This window comes from Hydra vulgaris, chromosome 08 (assembly GCF_038396675.1).
Source record: "Hydra vulgaris chromosome 08, alternate assembly HydraT2T_AEP".
Classification (NCBI taxonomy): domain Eukaryota; kingdom Metazoa; phylum Cnidaria; class Hydrozoa; order Anthoathecata; family Hydridae; genus Hydra; species Hydra vulgaris.
In genome coordinates, this window is record NC_088927.1 from 30,453,137 (window position 1) to 30,465,733 (window position 12,597).

Below are 12,597 nucleotides of genomic sequence, written 5' to 3' on the forward strand. Positions count from 1 at the left end.
TAAAAAGTTAGTTTTATTATTTTTTCTTCTTTTTCTTAAATAAACTGTATTTAAAATGTCAGCATTTTGTTTACTTTATGTGTATCTAAATATTCATAAATATCAGATGTTTTTCTATTATTACTTCAAATTTTATACTATTTTAAATGCAAAATATTAAACAAAATAGGAATAAAAAAAATGATATAATTTTATCAGCGACTCCAACATGCTTTTGTTGCAGAGAGTTTCCTTGAGCAAAATAAGGTCATAATCTGCCAGTAGTGGTAACTGATTCCACTGATTTATTTGTGGCTTAGCTGTCACTTCAATTGCAGGATTGTTACTAATTAACGCAACTTGTGTTTCAATTCGCTCCAAACAAATGAGTATTTTTTTTATGTCATATTGGATAGAAACAAACATATCCAAACACTTTTTTTCAAATGCATTAAATAAGTAACAAATTTTATTAACTTTTATAAATTTTTTTAACCAAAAATTACTCTCATTACATTAAACCAACTTATCCATAACTATAATAATATTTTAAATACCATTACTTAAAAATCTTCTGTCTCCCAATAATGGGATTGATTTATGTGTATGTGTGTATGTATGTATGTATGTATGTATGTATGTATGTATGTATGTATGTATGTATGTATGTATGTATGTATGTATGTATGTATGTATGTATGTATGTATGTATGTATGTATGTATGTATGTATGTATGTATGTATGTATGTATGTATGTATGTATGTATGTATGTATGTATGTATGTATGTATGTATGTATGTATGTATGTATGTATGTATGTATGTATGTATGTATGTATGTATGTATGTATGTATGTATGTATGTATGTATGTATGTATGTATGTATGTATGTATGTATGTATGTATGTATGTATGTATGTATGTATGTATGTATGTATGTATGTATGTATGTATGTATGTATGTATGTATGTATGTATGTATGTATGTGTTTAATGTGTATGCGACCTTCAAAACTAACCTACTTGCCTAAAAAAGGCTGAAGTTGTTCAAAGTTGCTACACTTGGGTCAAAGAAGAACCTACAAAACACCTAGTGGAAAATATTCGTTATATGGCAATAAAAATAACATTAAAAAAAAAAATGCAATCTATTCAATAATGTATTTCCAGAAGTGTTTTACAATGGTCGAAGAAAATATAAAGTTTGAAGAAAAATGAAAAATTCGTCAGTCATGATGTACTGAAAAAAAGATGCGCAAAATAAAATTAAAAAAATCCAAAGAATAATGATTCTAGTGGAGCCTACCATATTACAAAGAATAATGATTCTAGTGGAGCCTACCATATTACAAAGAATAATGATTCTAGTGGAGCCTACCATAAAAGTTAATTTAATGAAAATTTCAAATACTGTTTTGATTGACAAGAAACTATTTTGTATGAGTTTAAACCAACTTTTATCGACGAGTATAACTTTAGCGGTTCTTATGACAAGACCTCTAAGTCTTCTTTGAGTTTTCGTGTTCTTTATTTTTATATAATTTCTATCTTTATTCTAACATAATCTTCAATTAAAAGGAACGAGAAAAAAATGCATATATATATTTAAAATTATAAAATATTAAAAAGATAAAGATTAAACTCTAGAATATAATAGAATTAACTTATTTAGTTATTTAACATTATTTGCATAAGTTTTGATTTGAATAAGTTGAGAGAAAAAATAGTTTAAAGGTCATTATTTAACATTTTTTAACCATTTTTCAAAAAATTAAAGTAGTTTTGAAGTTTGGAAAAAGTTTTTATGTCATTGTTTTTAATAGTTTTAAAATGGAAGTAAGTCTGTTTACGATATGTAAATTTGCAAATAAATTAAAACAGTTTTGAATTTTAATTATAATAGTAAGCTCATAAATGGAATCTAAATGGAATGAAAAAAAAAGTTAGCTAAGTAAATAAGTTTAATATTTATGAAAGTTTGATCAACTATTTTAAAGAAACTTATTTAATAAACATTTAACAAGTGGGCACAAGATGTGTTTTAGAAATCTAAAACACATATTAAAACCTATTAATGCATATTTTAAACATCTCAAATATGTCTTGTTTTTAAAATAAAAACTTTAAAAATAAAAACAAAAGTAAAAACAAAATAAATAAATAAAAATTTAAATAAATTTTTAATTATTTTATTCATTCATAAATTGTGGTATTATTTATCAAGAATATTATTTTTAAAAATTTATTTACACAATTAACACTTTTTCTTTCCAGCACAATCAGACATTCAAAATGAGCTTGGCTCCCATCGTAATAGATTAAGAAGAGATTTATCAGCTGATGAAGACGCAGTTGCATTAGTTATAAAAAATGAAATCAATCGTTCTATTTTGGATAAAATTAGTGCTTTGTTACCTGAAGCACTAAAGTCAATTCCATCTGGAACTTGGTGCCAATATGATAGTAAAAGATATATTTTTTAGATGTTAATAATAATTAGTTGATTTATTAAAGTTATTAAAAAAAAGGATAACCACAACTGGTTTTGTTACTTACTTTTCATTTTTTTACTTAGCTAAAAATCTTACAGAGAATGCCAATAATGAAACTAGTAACTCATACGCACAACCTATGAACAACGAAGTAAGCATTTATACAGCTACACATTTTTGATGTTGTTTTAAAGGAAAAAAAATTTTTGAAATTGGGGGCAACCTCAAAAAAATTTAAAAAAATGTTTTTTGTGATTAATTCTTGGTGTTTAAATCCCTTTTTAAAAAAAACATGCAATGTCTACTAAAATGTTAAAATATCTTGAGATATTTTAAACTTATTGAAACACAACTATTTGAGAAAGATTAATCTTTCTCTAATTCTCTAATTAGAGAATTTAGTTGTTCAATTAAAAAAGTATTTAAAACCTACATTTGTTGATTATTTTAACAACTTATATTGCAAATACTACCTTATAATTTGCCAACTTTGCAATCGCGTTTTCAACATTTAATGGAATTTCTCTTTACACATTAAGAAAGGCCAATCCAACTTTTTTCTGTCATTAGTGATATTAACCTGTTTTTAATTCTTTGCAGGGTTGAGAAAGCACTGGCAACACTTACAGGACATGACAATAATTTAAAACAAATTGTGAGTGATTAAATACTGTTCCTGGTCATGCAAACAACAGAAAGATCAATATATTTTTGTTTTTTTAAATCTTCGCTTCCAACAAGGCTGCAAGCAGCCAATAATTAAAGTTGGAAGTTACTGAAAAAGAAAAGATGAAGATTGTAGAGCAAGATAACGATTGACGGACGACTTAAAAGATTGCAAATTATATGAATCAGGAAAGCTAGATGAAGGAAGCGAATTCCAAAGAACTGATGTTCGAGGAAAAAAACTAGACGAATAAGCGTTTTTGGAGCACTTAGGAACAGTCACAGAAAAAGGATGACAATTAATTGAATGACGAGTAACACGAGAATGAATTTTAGTAGATGGCACAAGAGACGCTAGCTCTTTAGAGCAGTGCCCATTATAGTATTTGTAGAAAAGAGAAAGAGAAGCAACATTACGACAATGTGATAATGGTTGAAGGTTGGCTGCTAGAGCATGTCCAACTATGTTTGCAATGCGCTTTTGCACCTTGTCTAAAAGAGAAAGAGCATGATTAGAAGATCCGCCCCAGATGTGGCAACAGTATTCCATACAAGGCCAGATTTGAGATTTATAGAGATAGAGAATAGAATCCGAAGTAGGAAAGTGACGAGCTCGATAGAGAGATGCAACCTTAGCAGATGCTAATTTTGCAACTGATTTGATATATGGTTTTCAAGAAAGATTGGAAGTAAGAGTTAATCCTAGAAGATGAAGAGTAGATGACTCATCGAGTACATCACCGTTCATAAATATAGGAAGATCTAAATTATTGCGATAACGATTGGCTGAAAAAAATTGAGTTTTATCTGAACTAAAGTTCACCAGCCATTGTGAGCCCCATGCTGTACCAGAAATGAGATCCTTTACAAGCTCAAATGCCCCCTCCAAGCAACCAGAGGGTGTTGGTTTCTTATCACGACAAGAATAAATGGTAGTATCATCAGCAAATAATGCCACCTTAGATGTGAAAATATCTGGAAGCTCATTAATGTAACTTAAAAAGAGTATAGGGTCAAGGATAGAACCTTGAGGAACCCCTGAAGTTACAAAATAAGTAGAGTTTTGTCCATCGAGGACAATTTTTACGCTACGATTTGAAAGGAAGGATTCAATGATCTTAAAGATGTTGCCAGATACACCATAAGAAGAAAGCTTATGGAGAAGACCAGCATGCCAAACTTTATCAAAAGCTTTTGAAATGTCAAGAGCGATGGCCTTAACCTCTCCACCTTTATCTAATGCACGATAAAAACATGTCAGTTATTACTGTTAGCAAATCAGCTGTAGAACGAGACGATCGAAATCCATATTGATGGTCAGAAAGTAAGTTATTAGATTCAAGTTGAGAAATTAAGTGATTGTTAATTAAAGATTCAAAAACCTTGCTTATAATAGGAAGAAGACTTATGGGACAGTAGTTAGACGAATCAGATTGCTCTCCAGAATTTTTGAAGATAGGGATAACAGATACTGCTTTCCAGCAGGCTGGAAAACAAGACTCTGATAAGCACTTGTTGAATAGTTTTGAAAGTATAGACGACAGCTCCGGAGAACACTTCTGCAAGACAATAACAGGTATGTTGTCAGGGCCACAAGCTGTAGAAGAGTCCAGGCAGGAAATCACTTTAGATACAGATGCTGGAGTGATATGAATGTCAAACAATGGATCGACCTGTTTGTTGACAATATCAGGTAGAACGCAACTAGTGGAATCAAGAGATGATATTGATGACAAGTTTTTAGCAAACAATTCGGCTTTGTCTTTAGGTGAGGTGACAAAGTCTGAACCATACAAGAGAGGTGGAATTAAAGATTTGCCCTTATTATTGATATTATTAAAGATTCTCCAGAAGTCACGAGAGCCTAAATTTTGAGATGAGATACGAGATTTCATGACCTGAGAATAGCGGGTTTTGGCGTTAGACAAAACCTTTTTACAATTATTTCTAGCAGTAATAAACAGACGTCTGTTTTCTGGAGAATTGTTTTGCTAATATATATGAAAGTAACGGTTTCGATCGGCAATCGCAGCAGCACAGTGTGAGAAAAACCATGGAGGAGAGTGAGGCTTGACCTGGAATCGTCGAGAGGGAATAAAAGATTCCATGCCAGCCTGAATCCACGAAGTTATGTAAGAAGCACATTTGTCGAACGGAAGACGAAAGATTTCTACCCAAGGGCCATCACGAAGAAAATCACGGAAAGAATCCCAGTCAGCTTTACTGTAGTTGTAAGAGGTTCGATAATAGGGGGATTCAGGTGATGAAGAAGTATGAGATATTAGTTTTAGAGAGATCAAACTATGATCAGAAGAACCTAAAGGTGAAAGTGGAGAAACTGAGCACTGACTAGGATCAGAAACAAGATAAAAGTCGAGTAGAGAAGGTAGATGATTCGGGTTGTCAGGAAAGCCAGTTAAAAAGTTGACTATTTGAGTTAGGGATTGAGAAAGGCAAAAATTGTGGGATTTAATGCCTGCAGAGTCACTGACACTAGAGCCAAGCCATTCAGAGTGGTGAGCATTAAAATCACCGACAACAACTATATTAGCTGATGGATAAAGAAAGAGGGCTTGGTCAATACAATCAGAAATAACATCAAAAAGAGTGCAGTCTTGAGGTGAAGGAGAGCAATATAGAACAAAGAGAAAGGCAATAGAGTGAAGTGGTGCTAAACGAAAGCACATGAAAGAATAGTCTGTGGATTCAAACCTAGTTTCACGAAAAATGGGTGAATTCTTACGAATGTAAATGCCCAGGCTAAGCATGTGACTATTGGAGTCTTTACGAATTAGAGGAAGATAACCATCAACACTAAGATCACAAGATGAGACAGCCGAACTCAAATTAGTCTCACAAAGAGCAAGTAGGTCTGGTGAACTTTGCAAGAGAAAAGACTCAACAGAAGAAAAGTTACTTAGAAGACTACGAATATTAGTGAATGATAGGTTTAGAGAACTTGGTGATGATGATGGTTTTTTGTGTGTTATAGTTTTTGGTACTTAATTCATTTTCAGATTTGATTGAAGAACTTGACTCAAAGCATAGATAGTACTCAGAACACTGTTTAATAGCCCAATCAAATGCCTCATTATTACTAATAAACCCTAAGCCGTAACAAAGGGCTCCAAATGTGGCCTCCGTACTGCACACCAAAAGAACAAACAGGGACACCATCCATGCGCAACATGGCACTGTTAATACTTTGTTATTTTTCAGCTGTTGATGAAATCAGCCTCTCTGAGAGCTACCACAGAGTTCGGGAAACCTGACTACCAGCCGGCCTCAGAACCATAAAAATGAGTTTTAGAGCTGTACCCTCATTAGGAGATAATAGAATGAGTTGCCTAGTCATAAAAACAGAGCCACAAGCAAAACCCATGCATTGTGTCAAGAAGATCCAGCATTCAACATCCTAAACTGGAAACAATGTAATAAAAATACATCTGCGCCAGCCTAATAGATGAAGGAGGGGTGCGAGGCTGATCAACAGATAGAATCTGTTTACCCTTTAAGTTTTTGCCTAGGAAACCTTCTACAAGACAGTAGCCGGGTGCATTTAACATCTGCCCAAGATGAGTATTTTTATCGAGACACCATCTCTAGTCTTTACTCAACCAAGAGCCCCAAGGCAGGGGGTGTTTTAAGTCGGAGTTGGCATCTCCTAGCCTTTGCCTAAAAAGGCGTATCCTACAAGGCAGCAGGACATGAAGCAGATTGTACTGGGTTACATGTTACCAGTAGCAGGATAACCTGATCTGACTGAAATATATATACACTAATAAGTGAAATATATATACACTAATAAGTGAAATATATATACACTAATAAGTATGAAGTCAGACGCCTAAAGTCAAGGTTAAAAAATAATAATAATAAAAAAGCTAAAATAACTGTCCGTGTAAATTTGACACTGTTGGTAAATTATGATGACTAAACCTAACTATGATTTTAGTGTTTATGTGAACACTGAATAATGTTTAATTATAGTTACCACGGGAAATAATTTGATAAGTCCTTTTATGTCCGTGTCTTACTAAGCTTCAATTTTGGAAGGCTGTGTTTTATGTTACAACTAATTTAACATGTTCCCAAGTTAGATATATATATATATATATATATATATATATATATATATATATATATATATATATATATATATATATATATATATATATATATATATAATTCATATACCAGCATACATATTATTTTCATTCTACTTAACGACTTATCTAATTTATCAAAGTCAATTTTATGCCACTGACTAAGTTTTTTTGACATCTTATTCACCATTAGGCATTAGTTTTTGACATTAATTTTAATACCTCCAATAAAAAAATCCAAAAGGAGAGCGCTCTTGTGATTGGGGAGCCTAAATCATTTATTAATATCGTTCTTGAACTCAGTCAAATAGCTTAGACAACTTTTTGAAAAATATGTTTTGGGTTTAAGCTTTAATTCATTTTCTTCCAAAAAATTAAATGGTTTTCCATTAAAACATCTTTCCAAAAGAGTAGCTTGATTTTTTAAGTGTACAAGTAAACTGGTTTTATCATTACTCCCTCTATTTTTACAAAGTCACCTGTGTCATTCCAACCTAATCCTGACCACACCTTAACACTACATTCACCATATTTTACAGTCAATAATACATCATATTTTATCATTCATTCGATGATTTTTTTTTAATCTTATCTTGAAACCAAAGATTTAAAACTTTAACACGTCGGTCCACGTTTACAGTCATTGATGGTCCATTTTCTATGTAGTTTTGCCCACTTCAGCATTTTTATTGTCATGATTTTTATTGAAGCATTGCAATCAAAATACTTTGAAATTATTTAATAATGAAAAAATTAATAAACAACTTTTTTTTAAAAAATAATGCCATTCAAATAATTATGAACAGTAGTATATATATATATATATATATATATATATATATATATATATATATATATATATATATATATATATATACATATATATATATATATATATATATATATATATATATATATATATATATATATATATATATATATATATGTAAATATATATGTAAATATTTATATATATATATGTATATATATATAACCTTATCTAATTCTATAAATTGTTTTAAACTATTAACTTTTATTAAGGGTGACAGTAAGAAGTTGGCTAAATGCAAAAATGGAAAAAAAGGTGATCCTGGGCCTCGAGGTCCAAAAGGTGATAGAGGTGAAAAAGGGTTCAGTTTAATTGAGCCGCAATTAAAACAGGCTGATTTGGATAAAACAGTTCTAATTTCTGAAAATAAAACTCTAATGTGTAAATTTTTTGGTAATCCCATTCCATCCATAGACTGGGTTTTAAAAGGAACTAATTATGAAATTAAAAATGTAGTGTTTGAAAGTTCATCCGAAGTAATCAGTTACTTGACTGTATCAAATGTCAATTTTAAAAATCATGGAAATGTTTCATGTAGAGGAAAAAGTATTTTGGGTCAAATAGAAATGACTGGCTTGCTCAATGTTCATAGTAGGTTGATATAAAATATTTTTCTTTTCATCTTTGAATGCAATTTTTTTATCCAATTTAAAAATGCTATTATTGTTTGAATTTAAAAATAAAAAGATATCTGGGATAACTAAGAATAATATCTTAATTTTATGCGTAATAAACTTTCTGTATTTTATAATAATTTTTTTAGTAAAACCTTCTGTTTCACTTTCATCCACAATAATTTATGTGTATTTGGCATCAAATGCAACGTTTCCAAAATGCAATGTTGTTAGTAATCCTACTTCTAAAATTCTCTGGAAAAAAGGGTTTGGGCAACTACCAACAGCAAGATCAATTCAATCAGGATTTGGCGATTTTACAATAATAGATGTCCATGTAGAAGACGAAGGGTTTTATGTCTGCTCTGCAGTAAATTATTTAGGTAATTTAGAGACGTGAATAATGATACTTTATAAAATAAGCCAGAAGTTAATTTAAAAATATTTTAAAACAGATGATTGCATTTTCATTAGTGGAGAGTGGAGCACCATGATACAAAGGCCACAATAAATATTTTAAATATGGAGGCATCTTAAGATTTGTAACAACCACTTTCAAGAGTTGTGGAGGTATCTTAAGAGTTGTGACAACCTCTTTCATATATTAAAACAGTTACTACTAGAGCTATGCTCTGAAAAAAACCATTGGATATTATTAGACCTGCGTGGGGTCGAATTTTTGTTTTTTATGACAAAGTAATTTATGAGTTTTTAAGTTTGCTATGTTTTAAGGTATGCTATTCAATGTGTCTATAAATAAGTAACATTATTTTGTAAACTACAACCTATAGGCTCTTTTCTTTATTAAACAAGTTGATACTAAAAATAAAGCAAATTTTTTCTATTTGAAAGTATGGGATAACTTAATACACCATTTGCGGGGGGCTATAAAACTGTAAAATAGTGATAATAATAGTAGAAACTCAATTGTGTCATAAAAATTCTAAAAACAATTACTTCATTACTGTCTATTTTTAAGAGATTTATTTAAATATAATACTAGGAGATCCAATTTTGATACAAAGCCATTACTCATTGATGCTTAAGATTGACATTTGAAACAATATTATATTGTTATACAATATATTGTATTGTTATAACAATATTATATTGTTATATATATATATATATATATATATATATATATTTTATAAAAGTATATACATATATATATAAATATATATATATATATATATATATATATATACATATATATATATATATATATATATATATATATATATATATATATATATATATATATATATATATATATATATATATATATATATATGTATATATATATTGTTATACAATATAATATATATTATCTGGATTTTTGAAATTTGATTTGGAACATTGGATGTACTATTTAGGTTATAATTATTAATTTTTTGTGTTTTTTAAGTCTGCCTTCTCTCTAAGTTTTATACTTTTTATTTACTTTTTTAATGATGCTCATAGTTTGGTACCTCATGGGTGGTTCTCAGGGGTACTTCGATACAAAATTCAAATTTTCCTTTTAACAGTCTTGTAATATTATATTTGGTAATTAATAGATTTATTTTTGTAGATATAAATTTGTTCTACAAATTAAAAAAAGGCCTATTTAAAAATATTTCACAAAGCAAAATCCAAGTGTATCATGGTGCCCTACTCTCCCCTATTCGTATTTTATAAACATGTTGTTATTTGACAAATATAAAATCTTAAATCTTTGCATAGTTAAATATATGGTTTGGTAAAGCATAGCTATGGTTTAGAAGCAAAAGAACCAGAGGTGCTCTGTGACAAGGTCCTTAGGTCTTCTTGGTGCACCTAAAACAAAATATTTAAGAAAACCAGGTAACCATTGCTTTACTTTTACCATTGGGAGCGCAAAGTAAAACATAGTTAATATAAAAATAGCCACTGTGCTTTTCTTTGTATAAAGTAAAACACCGGTTCAAGTCCAAGACTAAGATAATGCCAAAGCTTTAAACTTCCAAAAACATTTCTGGTATTACATATAAGGCTTGTGGAGCCGCCCAATTTTTTTCACGGCTCCGCTCCGGCTCCCAGCAAAAATTCGGCTCCAGCTCCTCATAACGTCAATAGAAGAATAAGATTTAAAAGTATACCTTACCGTCTATTCATAAATTTTTTAATGAATGAAAAATATACTATTACATTTTTTTGAAGAATCAGTCCCTTTCATATACCCTTTCATTTCGTACCTGCAAATTTATGCCTTTGCCTGGTCATTTCCACAAAATTATTTCAACAAACTTTTTTAGCATCAAATTCCAAATTCAAAACGTTTTCTCATTTTTTATTCTGTCAATACACACTCAAAAGTCAAATGTACTCTTTATTCATTCGAAGAAAAACCATGCTATCAATCAAATCTGATTCCATATGACTTCTTTGGTCCTGAGTCAGAAATTTTAGGCCAGAAAACACCCGCTCCACGCTGACTTGCGTCATAAGAAGAGCAGAAGCAATCTGGCATGCTTTCTGGATCAACTCGGGAAACAGCTTTATTTCGTCCAAAACAGTTTCACACTTCGAATTTCCATCATCCTTTTTCTTCATGATCTGTTGAGCAAGCTTTGGCAAACTTTGAATAGCCTCTCGGAATTCTTTTTCCTCCAATCCTTTATGACTAACAACGTCTTGGTTGCACTGCTCGCTTTTTTGCTTCCGAGCACGTACCATTCGAATTCGCATCCTTTTTCTGGGACTCATTTCCTCGGATTCCTCTTCATTTTCCAAACCACTTCCAGTACTCTTGCTAGAGTCATTTCCATGACAACCAATTCCACTCCCCTCGATTTTGAACTTCTTTTGCTCATTGAGCTTTTTGAGTGTCTTCAGCAATCAACTGAAATATTGTAAAGCATTTTTAATGTTTTTAAATTTCAAACAAATTATAATCTATCATATTCTTGCAGTGAGGAAAGTAGAATGTCAAAAAGAAAAGTTAAATGAAACAGTATTTTGAATTTCATAAAAAGTACGTAACTTCAAATTCCAATTTTCGTTTAAAAAAATAATAGATCAAAAACTGAGATTAAAACCTGTTGCTCTTCTCCAAGAAGGCATTAATATTGAACATCTACAAAGACAGCAGCACAAAAAAAGGGATTATCGAACAAAAGTGATTCCCGATGCACCATTGAATCCCTGATATTCTTCCCAACATCAGATGTCTTGAATTCACCAGAAACTAGCTCCTCCTTTAGAATTTCCCAAATGTAAATAAAGTTCCCAGGTTTGAGATCCTTACTCTGGAATTGTTGAGTTACGACTGCCGGTTTCTCGAGGATTTTTGTTCCTCTATTTGCTTCCACTTGTAATTTAGAAGTATAAAGTTACGGGTTTTAAATTCCGCTTCCAGTGCATTCAGGAAATCACGCACCTCAAGAAGTCGGTTGAGCATGTTGAATGTACTGGACCATCTGGTTGATTTGTCGATTATTGCAACCTGTAAATTTGAGAAATTTGAATAACTTTTTTTAAATTTGAATGTTTTCAACATTCGAAAACGCATAATTGACAAATGTTAAATTCAAATTCAAGTTCAAATTCTTAGTAATATTCATTTAAACATTTTCATTTATTGCGATTTGCTATTATATTGTATGTACCTTTTTAGTTTTATGTTGTTTGCAAAATTCATTTGCTTTTGACGTTTGACAAGCTTTTCCAACATCTCGAGTTTTGCCAACCAGAGACTTAATGCTTCGTTTTTCCAAGCCGTCTTTAACAGCCAGCTGCAAGGTGTGAGCACCACAACGTTGCAGATTAACAGTGTTCATGTTTTTCGATATTTCGTTGAAATAAGGCCTCTGCTGTTCAAACACGTCGTCAGTGATATTAGCATCCGGCAGATCACCTTTAATTTCAACCTCAAGTTTTTCTTCGATT

The 12,597-nt window shown here is 30.7% G+C and overlaps 1 protein-coding gene across 1 annotated transcript in view; it reads left to right on the plus strand.

The window, feature by feature from the left end:
• Positions 1–12,597, plus strand: part of LOC100209150 (hemicentin-1) — a 52,385-nt gene that overhangs the window by 26,182 nt on the left and 13,606 nt on the right. Inside the window, exons 2-5 of the mRNA XM_065803396.1 lie at positions 2,256–2,444; positions 2,557–2,624; positions 8,287–8,665; positions 8,838–9,071. Of these exons, the coding sequence (XP_065659468.1) occupies positions 2,256–2,444; positions 2,557–2,624; positions 8,287–8,665; positions 8,838–9,071 (870 nt within the window). The remainder of the gene's footprint in view (positions 1–2,255; positions 2,445–2,556; positions 2,625–8,286; positions 8,666–8,837; positions 9,072–12,597) is intronic.